At 38.8% G+C, this 18567-nt stretch overlaps 1 protein-coding gene across 4 annotated transcripts in view; it reads left to right on the top strand.

Moving 5' to 3' along the window:
• Positions 1-18567, top strand: part of DIAPH3 (diaphanous related formin 3) — a 473874-nt gene that overhangs the window by 426979 nt on the left and 28328 nt on the right. The window contains exon 28 of one of the 4 annotated variants that reach the window (XM_045588686.1): positions 16948-17005. The exons of the other annotated variants lie outside the window; for them this stretch is intronic. Within the exon in view, the coding sequence (XP_045444642.1) occupies positions 16948-16979 (32 nt within the window). The 3' untranslated portion in view covers positions 16980-17005. Of the gene's footprint in view, positions 1-16947; positions 17006-18567 lie in introns of those variants that run through there. 4 annotated transcript variants of the gene reach the window in all.

Raw genomic sequence — 18567 nt, 5'->3', positions numbered from 1 at the left:
CTTCAACCGGAGACTGAATTCTGCAACCTGATTGTGTGCCCTGACCTGGAATGAAACCTGTCACCTCTGGTATACAGGACAGCGCTCCAACCAATGGAGCCACACTGGCCAGGGCTGGATTATACTTCTATTAATTTGTAAATGCATTTCAGATAGTTATTGAGGTTTTCTTCAGTTTAAAAAAATCTTCAAGTTACTGCAGGTGATGTGTTATGTGAAGAAATAGCAGTATTTATTAAGCAAATATTTATTGCACATTTATTGATGAGGCTTGGAGTGTGGGATTAAAAAAATACAAACAAACAGTATTGTTTTTAAGGAGCCTATAGTCTAAAAACAGACTTTTTATGAACAAGTAATTGTCATTTGTGGTAAGTTTTAAGAAAATAGAGTGACAAAAGACCCAGTCACAACAGGACCAATCTTACTCTGAAGTTGAGTTTCCCCCAAAGAAGTGATGTTTTAAGTAAGAGCTGAATAAATGCAAGTGAGGTGCAGAAGCATTGTAAGGGAGCCAGCTCTGTGGAGAATGGATTAGGAGAGGCAAGGCTAGAGTGGGTGCAGACCAGTTATGAGGAAATTGCAGTGATCATCCTGTTGGCTTCAGCCAGAACTGAAGCAGGGAGGATAGACAGCCTAGAACATGGTAAAGGATTGCATGTGGGAAATAAATATATGACTTTGAAGATACTGACTTGAGCAACAATTGGCTGAGACTGTTGTTTCTGGAGAAAAGGATCACTGCTTGATTAGAGAGAGAGGAGCCGGACAAGGTTTGTAAGAGCATGTCAGCATCAGCCACTCGGAAAACTAGAACACTGTACAGGACTTTGCCATTGCCTCAAGGGTTCTGTGCCAGTCTTCCTCGTTGTATTGGGGGAGGGGCAGTTGTTTGGAGTTTTTCTTTTTATATTAGATGCATAGATTACTCATTTGTGTTCCTGTCACTACCTGCTTCTATTGTAATTACCAGTAGATACAGTGCTTTTACCATTTTGGCTTGTGTTTACACTGGTTTTCTTGACCCAGTACTTCTAACGCATTGCCTTCTTTCTCATCAATATTAGTGTTTCTTTAATATTTGTCCTCTTCTCTATATGTTTCATTGTCCCACAAGAGGAATTTACAAGGTGACTTAAATAAATCAGTTATAGGATGTCCCACAGAGCAGCACCTTCTGACAATTGTCCAGTGAGCTGTCACCATTACCATATGACCCCAAAATATGGCAACTTTTACGTAATCCATTTATTCAACACAATTTTTTAGCATTAACTCTGTGCCAAATGATACACTAGACCCTGGAAAGAAAGCGTGCCTTGTGGTTAATAAAACTTAGATCTAAATTCTGGCTTTTTCATTGATCAAATATACACACACCAGAGGCCCAGCGCATGAAATCGTACACAGATAGGGTTCCTAGGCCTAGTCTGAGGTCAGGGCCATCTTCTGCCTGTTTGCTAGTCCTCAGTCCCCGACACCCATCCCAGTTCCCTGTTTGCCATCTAACGATCTATCGGAGCCTGCAATCTTGGGGGGGGGGGGGGGAACCAAGCAGTGTCAGCCGTCCTGCCCACCCACCCCATTCCCTGTGGTTCCTTGATGGCCATCCAGCAATTGGAGCCTGCGGGCTGAGGGGAGGGACCAAGAGGTAGTCAATGCACCTCATAGAACTAGTCGATCAGTCGTTTCGTTTTTTACGCCATTATAGTTGCTGGCCTTTTATTATATAGGACTAGTGGCCTAGTGCACGGAATTGATGCATCCTCTCCACTCAGCCCGGTCTGCATCCTCTCCAATCTGGGATCCCTTGGGGGATGTTCAACTGCTGGTTTAGGATTGGCCTAATCCAGCAGTCAGACATCTCTCTCCAATCCAGGACTGCTGGCTCCTAACCACTCACCTGACTGTTCTCCTGATCGCCTCTAACCACTCTGCCTTCTGGCCTGATCTCCTCCAAGTTCCCCACCACCAGCCTGTTTGCCCCCAACTTCCCTCCCCTGCCAGTCTCATCGCCCCTAACCACCTCTGCCTCAGCCCCGCCACCATGGCTTTGTCCAGAAGGATGTTGAGAAGGTCTCCCAGTCTAATTAGCATATTACCCTTTTATTAGTATAGATAGGTCAAAAATGATTAAGTTCTCTATGCCTAGATTTCTTCTTCTATAAAATAGATGCAATATATCTCAACTTGTTCTGAGGATTAAATGAAAGGAATCAGTGTATTCATATTTATAATTAGTGGTGGTGATTAGAGAGCTAGTGGTGGTTATGGTGGAGGTTGTAAGAGCAATAGAAGGAATCACTGAAGCAATGGGAAGAGTGTGGTGGGAATGGTAGTTTTGATCTTGTCAGTTGTAGGGGTGGTGATAGTAGGTTTATATGCACACAAAAATTGCCCATGGCTGCTTTTCTCAGAAAGGCTGTAGATAAAAAGCACTCATTTCAAGGACTGTCCAGTACAAAGGAGTTTTTAAATTTAACTGGACTCTATTATTGGGAAACAAATCACTTAAACTTGGACCTTAGAAAGTATATTTTATGAGTTCAACATGAATTACTTTCACAGTTCAAGAACACTGACAAAGTGACTTAAAAGTGTACAACAATTATCTAACTATTTCAAAGAGTCAATTTAGGGGTGGAAAGTCTGTATTAAAATGTAGCGAACAATGCTCACTTGCATGGACTTTAAAGAGCGAGCCGAGTCCTCGCTTCTTGGCCAGGGAGCATTATCATCATTCAATTACATCCTCTGAGCTTTTTTTGTATTTTTGACAGAACAGACTGATTTCAAAGTATAGCTTTGTTCTCTGTAATACTAGTAAACTGTGTTGTTTTAAAACTTTCAGGCAGAATTCAGAGCTTAGTGTGAATATTCTCTTTATTTTAATTATTTTTGTTACTTGTTCATTTGAATAGCTTTGGTGAAAAAATATCTTAGAAAAAAAAGAGGAGGTAGTAAACAAGTTTGGGAAATTGAATATAATGATATATTATTGAATAGAAAAGCTAGCATTTGTTAAACCCTTGGTTTATAGATTGCACACTATGCTAAGATATTTAGGTATTTGTTATCACAAGATGGGAGCCATTATTATCTTCATTTTACAGATAAACTAAAACTCAGAAGAGGTGGAGCCAGCATTCACAGTTACCATTTTAACCACATTTTTAATTGAGCAAGATCTCTATTATGTCTTTCTTAATTGTTTAGCAATAATTGGATAAGTAACAAATTCAACATCAATGGAAGTTGTATTCTATGTATTTTTGAGAGTTGAATCATCATCTTATTAAGATCCTTAATCTCCCATATTTTAAATTGCATGCCTTTTTTACATTTCAGTTTGATTAGCATTTATTGTCAATTTTTAACTACCTTTAAATGTAGAAAGTACAATTGAAATAACAATAACTGTGTTCCTTTACCTGAAGTCTGTTATAAAAGGTTTTCAGATTTACTATGTTGTTTTTTCAATATACCTTTTCTCCCTTAACTGTCATCAATCTGTTACTTTTCAAATAGACCAACTTAATAAAAGCAAATCATGTTAAACTAGTGAGTCTATAAAATTATAGACTCACTTAGAAATAAAAGGTATTCATTAAAAGTATGAAAGAGTACAAAAGATATATGCCCATTTAAAAACTTTTTTACAGGTATTGTTTGGTTTCACATGAGTATGTTCATTTATTTATAGATTTTAATGAATTTTTTATGTGCCTGAATATATATATATTACAGAGGCCTGATGCATAAAATTTGTGCATGGGTGTGTGTGCGTGTGTGTGTGTGTGTGTGTGTGTGTGTGTGTGTGTTGCTCAGCCCAGCCTGCTCCCTCTCCAATCTGGAATCCCTCCCACAATCCAGGACTGCTGGCTCCCAACTGCTCGCCTTCCAGCCTGCCTGCCTGCCTGCCTTCCTAATTGCACCTAACTGCTTCTGCCTGCCTGCCTGATCACCCCCTAACCACTCCCCTGCCAGCCTGATTGATGCCTAACTGCTCTCCCCTGCAGGTCTGGGTCCCCCCCAACTGCCCTTCCCTGCAGACCCAGTCACCCTCAACTTCTCTCCTCTGCCAGCCTGCTCACCCTTACTGCCCTCCCCTGCAGGCTTGATTGCCCCCAACTGCCCTCCCTTGCAGGCCTGGTTCCTCCCAACTGCCCTCCCCTGCTGGCCATTTATGGTGGCCATCTTGTGTTCACATGAGGGCAGCCATCTTATGTATTGGAGTGACAGCCAATTTGTATATTACTCTTTTATTAGATAGGATATAAAATATATGGTTATGGGAGATCAGATGATTTTTAAGTTTCTCTTTTTTATATCCTTCATACCTAGTAATTAAGAAAAATCATACATGTCAATAAAGGTGTTTTGAATGCAGTTTTAACTAGTCTTTTGTTTTAATTCCGAAGAAGAGCAGTGTTGTTGTTGTTTTTGTTTTTGTTTTTTGTTTGTTTTGGGCAGGTAATAATAAATCTTATCTAAAATATTCAGAAAATACAGTCCAGAAACAGGTCAGAGATATAAATTTTGGAATTATCAGTAGGAAAATTGTATTTGAACAAAGACTGGAGTCGAGTACTTTAGAAATAAGTGTGAACAGAGAAGAGATAATGGAGTGTTTTACTGGAGAAATTAGAATTTATAAAAAGAATCAAATGGAAATTTTAGAATTGAAAAAATAAAAATAGGAAATTAAATTGATAGGTAAAATGTCAATTTAGAAAAACAAAATAGAATTGACGAACTGGAAGAATATGACAATCAGAAGCACAAAGAGAGGAAAATAAGAAACCAAAAAGTTTAATAGACATGAGGTACCTTAAAAGATTTCTGAGTGCTTTCTAGTAGACATGATGACAGGACACATAAGGAAGTTAAATATTTGAAATCAAATGTAATAATTTTATTTAACCCAATGTATTCAAAGTAATTAATGTGACAATATTATTTATCGGATACTTTTCTTTCTTCATATAAAGTCTTTTAAATCATCGTGTGTTTTCCAATTCACCATATCTCTATTTGGACTCCATTTAAAGGGATTCATAGTCAGGTGGCCATGGCTACCATATTGGTAGCTCCAACTCACATGTTTGTAATAAAAATCCCAGAAGGAAGAGAGGAAAGGGGACAGAGATTGCTACAGATAGGTAGAAGGGCATGAGGAGGTGCACAGTTGTAAATAAAGAAGTGATGGAAGGCCTGACCACAGGGCAGCATTTGAGGATAGACATGAAGGAGATGGCAGTAAGGTGACAAGAAGGTTGAAGACAGAGTCCTGAGGCAGGTGTGTGTGTGTTTTTTCCCATTAAATTTATTATGGTGATATTTAACAAAATTATATAGGTTTCAAGTGTACATTTCTATGATACATAACCTGTATATTGCATTATGTACCGATCACCCAAGTCAAATAATCCATCACCATATATCTGGCCCTCTTTAACCTTTCTTACCTCCCTACCCTTTTCCCTCTGGTAACCACCATACTGTTGTCTGTGTCTATGAATTTCAGTTTTATATCCCACTTATAAGTGAAATCATATGGTTCTTAGCTGTTTTTGACTGACTTATTTTGCTTAGCATAATATTCTCGAGGTTCATCTATGTTGTCGCAAATGGCAGTACTTTGACTTTTCTTATGGCTGAGTGATATTTATTGTATATACGTACCACATCCTCTCTATCCAGGCCTTTATCCAAAGACACTTTAATTGTTTCCATGCCTTGGTTACTGTGAATAATGCTGCAGTGAACATAGCGATGCACATATTCTTGTGAATAAATGTTTTCAAATTTTGTGTGTTAATACCCAGAAGAGGCGTTGCTGCATCATATGATAACTCTGTTCTTAATTTTTTAAAGAACCTACATACAGTTTTTAATAGTGGCTATACCAGTTTACCTTCCCACAAGCAGAGAATGAAAGTACCTTTTTTCTCCAGAACTTCTCCAACAGTTGTTATTACTTGTCTTATTGATAATAGCCATTCTCGCAGGTGTGAGGTGGCATCTCATTGCAGTTTTTATTTGCATTTCCTTAATTGCTAATGAAGTTGGGCATCTTTTCATATATCTGCTGGTCATTTGTACATCATCTTGGTAGAAGTCCTGTTGAGATTCTCTGCCACTTTTTAATTGGATTTCTTGCTTGTTTGGTGCTGAGTTGTATGAGTTCTTTATATATTTTGAATATTAACCCCTTGTTGGAGCTGTTGTTTGCAAATTACAGACCAATATCTCTGACGACAACAAAAACAAAAATCCTAAAGAAAATACTTAGCAAATAGAATACAATAGTACGTTAAAAATAAATAAATAAATAACACATCACAATCAAATGGGTTCATTCCAGGGACACAAAGATTGTTCAACATACAGATATCAATCAATGTAATATACCACATTAACAAAATAAAGGATACAAGTAATGTGTTCTTATCAATAGATGATAAGATACAATATCCATTTATGATTAAAATACTCAATTAAATAGAAGGAAAGTATGTTAACATAATAAAGGCCATGTATTATATAACAGGCTCTCAATTAATATCATACTGAGTGGTAAAAAACTGAAAGCTTTTCCTCTAAGGCACATGTGTCAAACACAAGGCCCGCGGGCCAAATCCGTCCCGCCAGGCCTTGCAATGTGGCCCGCACCACGCTGTCATCACTGCACTCCGCTGTGTTTCCATCACAATGACAGTTTATGACTGTTCAGTAAACCATTCGGCCCGCGATTTAGGCTGGATTTTAGATTTTGGCCCCTTCTCTGATTGAGTTCGACACCCCTACTCTAAGGTCAGTAAGACAAGTATCTTCACTCTCACCACTGGTATTCAACATAGTACTGCAAGTCCTAATCAGAGCAATCAGGCAAAAGAAAGAAATAAAAGTTATCCAAATTGGGAATGAAGAAGTAAAAGTATCACATTTTACAGGTGACATGATCCTAAAGACTGCGCCAAAAAACCCCACAAAACTATTAGAAACAATAAACAAAATACAATGAAGTTGCAGGATACAGAATCTATGCTGTTATTTTTTAAAAACATTGAAACTGGTGTGTTGGAGGGATTACCTGGGAGTCTAGGAGATTGATCCAGAGAAGCAAACGGAGACCATATCATGAAAATCCTTATATACTTCTTGAAATTTATCTAGAAATAAAGAATATATTTATATATTTTCATATTTTGTATACTCAATATCAGGAAAAAAATCTTCAGGGCTTAAAAACTAGCTTTAGTTTTACTACTGTTGTTAATTTAAAAAAAAAAAAAGTTCTAAGAGTAAAGTCATGTCCTGCCTTGTTATAAATGTGCCACTAAATATGTAGTGTGAAGTGTAAGGGAAGAGGTGTGTGTTTTGAGGTTGGTTTTCAGCCTCTCGAGTATGATCATGCTCTATTGTCAGACATTTTTTAAACAATAGCTTTTCCACATCTAGCAAGAAAACCAATGCAGTTATTCATTTTCAAATATCTTACATTTTGTTTTCTGCTTCAACGATTTAAAATAACCACAATTAATGAGTTAAACATGGATTTTAAAAAAATATATAAATAGTTCATTCTTTAGTGTATTGTGTTAGGTGACAGGAAGCTATCTAGGTAGAGGATAAGGCATCTTCTCACCTGACAAATGAAGATTTTAAAGGTAAGAATGCCTGAAGGTTTTATATTCTTTCTTCTTCAAGGTATGTAAAAATGTAATTGCTATAGCCAAAAGAAAAAATAAATATGAGACTTCATTTTCTAAGAATAGATGAAAGGATTAATTATGGTAAAAGATCTTAGGAAAGGAAAACAAACAGTAAGAAGAAAAGGTTGAAAAGTTTAAGGCTAGGTTTCTTCAGAGATTGATATTAGCTCTAGGCTTACTTAACACTTTTACAAATAACCTAGAGAAGGCCAGAACTTGCTCAAATATCAGGTTTTAGAGAATGCAAAGCTTTCTAGTAGGAAAGAGTCAATAAATTGGTGAGCGTCCTCAGAAAAGATTCATGCAGCTCTGTGGTGGGCAGTTGAGTGTTGAAATGGGCAAATGCAACGTTATATCGCTGGTATATTTGAAAATCGTGTGTGTGTGTGTGTGTGTGTGTGTGTGTGTGTGTGTGTGCGCGCGCGCGCGCGCGCGACTTCACATAAGTGATTTTTTCCCCCCAGTTTTTGAAGGGCACCTGGTTTCTTTGAAAATCTGATTAAAATTATGAAACTTACTCTAGGATAAAGCTCATAATCCCCACAATAAGTCTTGAATTAGCTTTTAAAAGTTCAAAAATAATTTTCCTTAATCCACTCATTCAGCGAGCAAGCAGCTATAAACCTGGTCCTATATTAAGAACTGGAAACACATAGAGACCAACACAAACTTGACCTCACACAGGTTACAGTTTTGGGAGGGAGATAGATAACCAAGCATTTGTGTTGTAATGGGATAACTGTCCATCCTCATGCTACCGTGCTGTGGAAAACTGGAGGGCACCTAATTTAGGCCGTGGGAGACAGGGATTTCAGAGATGACTCTGAGGACAATCTAATTGTTGCCTTCAGTGGTTACCTTCAGTCAAAATTTTACCCAAAAAAAGTTCAGATGCAAAACTTTGTCTATTGCAAACATTTAGTATTGCAAACATTTAGTATCTGTAGATCTGATACACTTGATGATAAGTACAATGGAATAAAGCAACTAGTAAAAACAGAAGGACAAGAACATTTTTTAAATGTATGCTCTTTTGGGGGACTAGAAAACAAAAGCTGAGAAAGCACTATAAGTCAGACATGTATATATGTATGCATACACATAAATATAAATTACATATATTTTTTTAACAGAGAATCAATATTACATTAAAAGACTTACCAAATCCTCCAATATTAGAATAGCAGATATATATTCTTGAAACTCAATTTAGGTAACTTCCTTTGCTAAGGAATAAATTTCTGTACTCATTATCCTCAAGATGGTGCTAGAAGGAAATACTAATGGAAATTAAGATTTTTACAAATTTTAGAATGACAGAAGTACTAAGATAATCTGTTTCACATTTAAGATGGATTTAACAAGGACCATGCAATCTTTATTACTCAGGATAATAAAAACTGTCACATCAGACAAACCCTGAATCTCATTGACTTACTCAGTAGAGGGGTTTTCTCTCCCACATGAGTTATAGTGTGGACCAGTCAACCTCACACCAGCATGTAGCTATATCCTCTCCCTGCTGAAGGAAAGGGGGATGGAGGAGACATTTTTGTCTCTTAACTGCCTCATCCCAATTGTGACATTAACTAGCACTGAGGCCAGAGCTATTCACATGGCTCCAACCTAATTGCAGAGCAGTGTGGGAAAATGTAGGAAGCCACATGGAATGTTTGGTGAACACTGTGTCTGCCTCACCCTCCAGCATCATATTCTTTGGGGGTACTTGTCAGCAAAAATATTGCACGGCCTAAAAGGAATTTGTGTGTGCCTACATGTGTACTCTTTTCCAGGGTTCTCCACAAGCTCCCACTACAGAAATATCTGGCTACTGTCACAAAGATTTCTAGCTGAGTGATTGCTAGATAAAAGGTAGAGAGATGTGCTATAATTAGAATTGCTATTTTCTCACCTGTCCTTCCTGAGGATAGAAATAATGAGCTAAGTGGGAAAATGGTGGTACCACTATACAAAATAGGGAATGTAAGGAAGAAGAGCAGGTTTTTCTTTCTTTCTAGGAGAAAATTAATCTGCATTTAGACATCAGCAAGTAGAAGAGGGAGATGGGGGATGGGGAAGGAAGGAAGAGGAAAGAAGGCAGCAACATTCTATTGACAGATAGAAACTGGTGTGCAGGCAAGGAAATGGCTTAACATAGAGGTGTAATACTTGCAGCCATAAGCCTGTGGTTGAAGCCATAGAGATGGGTAAGCTCTTTAGAGGAAGGTGCCTAATTTAAGGTTGATGCAGCTACTGTGTGAGCTTGGAGGAGGAGGAGGAGGAGGATTACAGGTTAAATAAAGCAAAGGAACAGTATGTCTTTAGAAGTAGCAAAGATCTCTATAATAAAAAGCTAGGATGTAACAATGGATTACGACCAAAGGCTGATCCGGAAGTCAGTGCTGGGTTGCCATGGCGACCCAGTGCTGACTACTTTGGCTGCAGGCCCAGTGACCCAGCAATGACTGCTCAGGGGCTTTGAATCAGGCCCAGAAAGAGACCTGAAGAGAGAAGTGGGGGCTGATCTGTAACATCTGAGGCAGCTGTTGATCAGCACTTGCCTTTCTCTTTTTTTCCCTCCAAGCCTGGACAGCAGCCCTGCATCCATTTCACGCCAGGCCTCCACTAGGGCTGCTGATCAGCCCCACCTTTCTGACCAGGCCCCGTTGATAGGCCCAAAGATGCTGACTGGCATAGAAACTGACCAATTACAATAGAACCAAATTGGCCAGCAGAGGAGGGCATTTGGGGGCAGATCAGGCCCGCATGGGAGGGAAGTTAGGGATGATCAGGCAGACAGAGGCAGTTAGTGGTGATCAGGCAGGCATGCAGGTGGGTGGTTAGGAGCCAGCCGTCCTAGATTATGAGAAGGATGTTCGACTGCCAGTTTAGGCCCAATCCCGATTGGGCCTAAGCCGACAGTTGGACATCCCCCAAGGGGTCCCCAATTGGAGAGGGTGTAGGCTGGGCTGAGGGAACCACCCCCTCTGTGCATAAATTTCATGCACCAGGCCACTAGTATACAAAGACGTTTGGAAGAAATAAGAAGGGGGAAAAATAGCTCTTTCCACCAAATTTAGAGATTAGAAAAGCCATCTGAGGCCATCATTCTAATTCTGCTCCAACCTCCTGTGCCAGGTCACTCACTGCTTCCAAATACCAAACTGTTCAAAGCCCCTGATCTGTAAGGAAGTCCTGGAGAAAATCCAGCTACAACTTAAGATGGAGTGAAGGGCTGAAGTAACTTTCTAAGAAAAACCTGGAATTGAGACGAGTCTCTGCATAACAGCATTTTTGAAAAAGGTGGGACACCAGGAAATAAATTAGAAAGTCAATATTGAAATGAGTGCTATTGAATGAGCATCTCATGTTTGCCCTGGATCTCTTTAGGAAAAGGAATCTAGTCCCATCCTCTCTGAAGAGGGTTATGGGAACCGCCTCTTAATTGCCCTCTTTGCTCCACCCTGTTCTCTTCTGGTCTGCTCCGAATGTGGCAGCAGGGTGAGTGAGCTTGCTCAAGCATAGGTCAGAGTAGATTACGCTTCTTCTCAAAACCATCCAGGGGGATAAGAGCTCAACAGGGTCAAGCCATCTGTGCACCTCAGCTCTCTGACCTATTTCTGCTGCTCCTGTCCTGGCGTACTCCTCTCCAGCTGTCCCAGGTACCTCGCTATTCCTAGAACACATTAGTGTCTCCTTGCTGTTTCTTCTTCCTGAACATTTTCCTTCCAAAATGTAGACATGCTCACTCCATGTATTCCTGCAGACCTCTCTGCTCCATTTTCACTTTATCAGGGAGGTTTATTCTGTATTCTGACCATCCTTTGTTAAAATAGCAACCCCAACCCTCAGTTGATTACCCTGCCTCTTTTCTCCAATATTCTGACCACCCTCTGACATGTGATGTGTTTACTTGCTTATCTCTAGTGAGCAGCCTCTTGCCTTACCCCTTGGAAGCCAGCTCCAGGAGGCCAGGGACCTCACCAACTATGCTCGGGGCTCTTCCTAGAACAGAGCTCAACCCATAATAGGAGTTCAGTGACTCATTGTTGAACAACTGGGTGTAAAAGATGCTCCTTTGCAGTCACCTATATTTTATTTTTAATAAGAGTATTTTAACATAAAAAAGAAGATATAATGCTCGTTTTAAATTTGTATAAATTTAGCTTCAGGAATTATTTATATTTCATTTTGTGTCAGTGAACACTCGCCAGCAGCTGTGGGGAACCACTATACCATGCCATCCTAATTCTCTTAGCTCTATTAATCCTCGCCTGGTAGTATTTATGTTATCGTGGGAAATAAACCACTTCACGCTGATTTATGAAATAAGAATATTGCTTACTTCCTGTGCTTTAAGAAGGCTGGAATATGATTTATTATGCTATTTCTTTTGTCAAGATATGCAATTACAATACTTTTTCATGCACTAATTTAGCAACACTTGTTTTTTTGCACATTTACTCCATATGTTTGTACAACAGAGATTTTTAAAAGATGGATGAAAGAAATGTTTTCTGGTGCTTTGTTACCTTTAGTATCATTAAATATTATTTTCATATTCAAGTTGCTTCAGCAACTGCTGTGTTCTGAAGTTCTGATTTCCAGATATAGCAGGTTGTCATATAAGGTTTATTGTTAATTCTTTTGTTTTTCTCCTTTGTATTTGTTTTGAGGCAGTAAAATAGTTTTGTGTTTCTTCATTAGAAAAAACATCACTTTAAGTTATTTTAAATCCTTGAAAAGACCAATTTACCACAGGGAATCGGAGACAGCAGACGGAAAAAGACTTTAAAACTCCACATTAAGCTCAGAGTGAAATTGTAATCAGACAACCAATTATTCAATTTTCTTAACCATGCACTTTATAAATGTCAATGCAATAACTTGTCATAGGGAGAAAAATAATAAGAGCATGAAATATATTGATAGGTATAAAAAGGAAGACATCTTTGAGAGGACGTTGCCACTATTTCGGTAGTTATAAAATAATTATTCTTGGTTTATGCACATTTGGGCGTATGTATTGATTGAACTTTCCTGAGTGATTAATTCTTGCCAGTACATAACAGAGTTTGTTTTTGTTTTTTCTTTGACTACCAGAATTTAAAGTATTAGTTGGAGAGAAAAAAGCCAGGAGGGTTATTTCCTACAAACACAATTATATGTAGAAGCAACTATTGTTTGCAAGCACAATTAATATCTTAGAATGAAAGCTTAATTATTCACTGTTTCTAACCCCTTTCTTGGAAAAATAAAACCATTAGCACAATAAGCAAGTAGTTGATAATTGGTTAGATGGTTTTTAAGTTGTTTTTAAACATCATGAACATGAGTTGTATTTTTTTCTTTTATCAATAGCTGGTCTTTATTCATAGCTTGTATAGGTGTAAAAACCAGCTTCCAATTCTCGGATTCAAAGCTGCTCCAACTATCAAACATGTCACATCCACTGAAGGGAGGAATGATTCTTAGATGTGTCACACATTTACAGTAATACATGTGTCACAGCCAAAAAGGCAACTCAGTCTCCTGGCAGCTATGGGTTACTATTGGCCATTCACACATTGTCTGTTGATAGTGATATTTAAATAAAATATATATGACATATATATGTTATATATAACAATAACAGGTTGCTACGAGAGCCTCAGTTCCTTCTTTGAAAACCCCTTCTGCCCTCTTACCTATGTTATTGTCAGCATGTGGAGTACAGTGTGTAGAGCATGTAGAGAAGGTGCTATTTGTTAATATTTCATATTGATGTGTTTGAATTTTTACAACTATCTTTAGGTTATATAGCCCTCAATGTACTATGTGCTGGTCAAGTTCCTAGTCAAGTTAAATGATTCGGAGGTTTGGAATTCCACATCTCTTAGGAATATGATTCCTTAATTTATTTGAAATACAGCTCAAAGTTGACTTTATAAGTAATGAGGATAGAATTACAAGTTTACTTCAACTTACTTTCTAAAAGCAAATCAAATACATCTCAATAAAATGCGAAGATGTTTTCGGTTTCTTTATTAATCATTTACATAAAATCAGGAGCCTACTTATCACATACAAATAGAGAAAGCACAAAGCACTGCAGAAAATCCATTTAAGGTAATAGGGTTACTGCATCACAGCAGTCTGTGTCCCTGCTAGTATAGGAAAGCACTCCTAACAGTGCATCAATTTTCACAGCCATTTAGTAGATTAAAAAGCAATTGTAAATAGCGTAAAACCCACATTAACTCCTGTCACCATCCTGCCTTTTGCTCAGTTATGGATTTGTTTTAAATAACAGTGAGATCTGAAATGATTGCATCGCCATCCCAGATTGTGCTATACATATGAATGAACCCGTTGTCATGGGATGCATGGCCCTCTCTGCAGGCATTTGTCCTCCCAACATGGTAGCAGGCTCGTGACATATGGACTCATGGCATTGCCTCTTAGAAATAACTACACATGATCTCAAGTAGAAATTCTATCAAGGGGCAAATGTTCAAGTTGCCCTAAATTTTATATTCTAATATTTCATTATTAACAATCACCTGTTGTTTAAATTAAAAAATCAATTCAGATGATATGAAAATCCATTAAGCTATTTCTAAAAAGGATTGTTAATTTAAATAAGTCATTTTGATTTTTGGTAGACTATCTTGATTGATCTCTGCCCAAAAGTATAAGGTCAAATAACCATCTCATCCAAATGGAAACTAGTGAAGGGATTGGACCACTTAGACTAGGAATTATTTTGAATGGCAGACAGAAGCTGCAGCCTTGCCTTTCAAGCCTCTTCAGTAAGGATGTCATCTTCTGTTTGGAAGATGAGGCTGTATATTTTAGTTTCTGGTTTTGCTTGATTTTTTAAAATAACCAAATTGAGAGGTTTCGATGGTAGAACAAAGAATTTCTTTTAAAGATTTTTTTCATATTATTAAATTAGCAGAAAGGGTACCAGTGCATATCTTTTTAATTGCTTGATTCAGCTCAACTTGCCATTCTTTTTTAGATAAGGGTCATTTTATTCCACTACTTAATGTCCTTTTGTTGGAACATTTCTTATTTTGGTTAAAAATGTCATACTAACTTCTAAAGTACATCTTTAGTCTTCAGAAGAGTAAGTGCACATTTCAGTGTCAAAACCAGCTGGAGGCTGGACCGTGTATCGATAGTTCACTTATTGGCAGATAATATACCTGATTGTTGACTTCTCTTCTTTGTCCGGAACTTTGCTGCTATTATAGTTTTGTGATTCTTAGGAGGAGGGACAAGTGGCCAGTTAATGAGACTATTTGTTTAGTGACTTTTACATGTGGAGTGCTGGACTTTGTGCGGTACACACATTGTACTGTCTCACTTCATACAGTCTCCCTTCAACTTCTAAATATTTGAAGAGGGGGAACCACCTGGATGTATCACAGGAGGGGTCACTTTCAAAAACACCATTTACTTGGGAAAGCAAGTTCCAGGAAAGAGAATGTAGGTTTAGAATTATTCCACCTGGAGTTACTCATTCCTGCTCTAGCCATCACCCGAGTGTCAGTGTCAGAGATGAGAAACCACCAGGGTACTCGCCTCTCAGGGAAGACATTTATGCTTGGCTTCAAATAAGTATCAGCTACACCCGGGAATATTTACTCTCACCCCCTTTTCCCTCTAAAGGGGATACTTAATGGGACCGGCCACGTTATATCTATGGGAAGCCTGGGTTTCAAGTCAGAAAACAGGTACGATTAAGCCAAGCTAGTAACCTACAAAATGGATACACTGGAATCTATGGCAGTGGTTCAAACTTAGAAAGATGATTAGTATGCTGTATTTATTTTTATCAACTATGGCACTTTATGAAGCTCATGGAAATAATCTTGGTAAATTATTCAATCGAATACATTTCACATGAGGGTTTTACTAACAAGTTAAAAATTCAGTCAGTCAGACAGATTTTGTTCTCCAGGTGGTTGTGTATTCTTTGCATCATAACCTATTTGGCAGCACTCTTTGGAACCTGTGAATATTTATATTTCAGGGCCCTCTCAATAATTAAGAAATCCACATTTAGTACCAGACATTTCAAATGTCTAAACTTTATTTCATTCTAGAACTATTAATATAACATGTGGTTACTCTGTTTTTGTTTCTAATAACATTTCCCCAACAATCAGGAACAAAGCAAGTATTTACTAAAGTCTTATGTTCACTAGAAAGGTGTGTTTTTGTTTATGATAAAGTTAGCATGTGTGTACTAAACAGAATATTTCATAATTTATTTCATGAACTATGTCCTTGAAAATTCACTTTTGTATTACTTTTAAAATGGGGATTATAAAGATCTTTTAAAACTCATATTAGAAAGAATAACTTCCAATACAAATTAGGACTTCAAGTTCATCGTTCAAGTAAGAAACTCAAATTTTTCATGTAACTTTGTAACAATTTTTCACTATTTTGAAATTCTCACATGCCTCATGAATGTTATACAAGCTTTGGGTTTTTTTTGTTTGTTTTTTTTTATTTGTTTTTTCTAAATTGGGGTAGTATACTATCTTCTATAATTTGTTTTCATGTTACATTGTAATACTAGGGTTCTGTATAGTCAATGATACTATTTACTTTACTACATAAAGACTATCAAAAGAACATTTGCTTTCATTGTTTTTGCAAATAGGAAAGATTTACATTGATAATTCTCTTAATTTTTTGGACTAATGATGTATTCTTTTGAAAAACTGAGTTATATAACAAGGATCATCAGAGAGATGCATTATCTGGTCAGACCACACTTCTGCCTAATATCTTTTAGTGCCTTTCCTGGGCTCCTGGAATAAAATTTCACCCCCTTCAGTCTCAGTCGAGTCACTCTTCCTTTGCTCACTGCGTTCCAACAACTGAGCCTTCCGCCCAGAGCTTCATGCTATTCCCTCTGCGAGGAATGCTATTCTCTCACCAAAGCTATCTTGCTATAATAATTCTTTATCTCCCTGGTTTCAGATGTTATTTTCTCATAGAAGCTTTTCTACAACTGTCTTTCCTCTAAACTTTAAATCAGGCCCCCTGTTATACTTCATAATTGCATCCTTTACTCTTCCTTCATTGCATTTGCAAGTTATAATTACATATTTGTTTGATTATTTGTTTAATGCCTGCCTCTCTAGTGTGTAAGCTGTATGATTAAAGAAAGAGTTGAAGTTAGAGGAAAGACAATTTTATTATAATCAGTATTTCACATTTTTGACAGGTAAATTCACCAAAACAATTCCCAGGGAGTAACAGAGCTTGAAAACTGGGACATCAAGGTGAGGTTATGGAGTGTGATGCAGGAGGTGCATGGACTGATTTCTGCAGGCCTCATAGAGCAGAAGGGTGGCGATGGGGGGGAGGCAGGTGTATCATGACACTTCATCTAGGGCATGGTTTCTAACATCTCTGGGCCTCAGTTCTATTAATACAATACTAGAGGCCTGATGCACGAAGTTCATGCATGGAGGGGGCATTCCTCAGCCCAGCCTGCACCCTCTCCTATCTGGGACCCCTCAGGGGTTGTCCAATCCCTGTGGGACTGGACCTAAACTGGCAGTCGGACATCCCTCTCACTCCTAACCACTCGCCTGCCTGCCTGCCTGATCGCCCCTAATCCCTCTGCTTGCCATCCTGATCGTCCCTACATGCCCTCCTGCCTGCCTGATCACCCCTATCCTCTCTGCCTACCTGCCTGATTGCCCCTAACTGTCCTCCCCTGCAGGCCTGATCTCACCCTCAACTGCCCTCCCATTCCGGCCTGATGGCCCCTAACTGCCTCTGCTTTGACCCCCACCACCATGTCTTTGTCTGGAAGGAAGCCAGACATCTGGAAGATGGCCAGTCAACCTGGTCTAATTAGCATATTATCCTTTTATTCATATAGATAGATTATATAGGATAAGATTGCTTAAATGGCAGGAGGGGAGCCTTTTTCAGCAGGAGGAGATGCTTTTGGTAGACAAAAACACATAATCCCTATATCTGGACTGATAGCCAACCATATGCACTACACTGCCAAACCGGTCATTAAACAATTGAATCTCTTTCTTTACACCTTACTCCAAACAGTTTTTGCCCTTAAAACCCCTCTTCAGCCCCCATTTTAGGTTCTGCCTTCGCAGTTCATCCAGAGTAGGTTCTGATTGGTTAGTTTCTATGTCAGTCAGCGTCAAAAGCTCCACCCCTTAGATAGCCATTGGCTCCTCACAATTCACCCAGATTTGGTTCTGATTGGTCAGTTTCTATGCCAGTCAGCATCTCTGGGCCTATCTCCTGGTCTGATTATAGAAGTGGGGCTGATCAGCAGCCACCTCAGGCTGCTGGCTAGCGGGCTGAACTGCTGACCTCTGGAAAAGAGAGAGGGGCTTGGCTGCTGGCAAGGCCCGGAGAGAGAAGCTGGAACTGATTACCCAGCTTCTCTCTCCGGGCCTTGCCAGCAGCCTCTGCCAGTGCTGATCAGCCTCACCTGTCTTTCCGAGAGGTCAAGATATGCCTCCTCCACCAGAACCTGCCTTTTCTGCGCAAGGCAGAGGAGACGCTGGGACTAGTCTCCTGCATGCTGCACAGAGCTGCGGGATCCCCAGGCCTCACCGTCAGGAGCAGCCACCAGGCCCTGCCTCTGCTGTGCGCACAGCCATCTTGTGATGGCCATCTTGTGACAGCGTGAGGGCATAATGCCACCTAGGCTATTATTAGTATATTATTATTATTATTATTAGTAGTAGTAGTAGTAGTAGTAGTATATTATTATTATTATTATTACAAACCTTAAGCAGAATAGAGGAAGGCCTGGGCTCCAATATTTTTTGGTTTCCAGAAGATGGGTTATGGTCATGAG

This window comes from Pipistrellus kuhlii, unplaced genomic scaffold (assembly GCF_014108245.1).
Source record: "Pipistrellus kuhlii isolate mPipKuh1 unplaced genomic scaffold, mPipKuh1.p scaffold_m20_p_3, whole genome shotgun sequence".
Lineage (NCBI taxonomy): Eukaryota > Metazoa > Chordata > Mammalia > Chiroptera > Vespertilionidae > Pipistrellus > Pipistrellus kuhlii.
The sequence above is the reverse complement of the archived record's forward strand: the minus strand, read 5'-3'. Positions and strand labels throughout refer to the sequence as shown.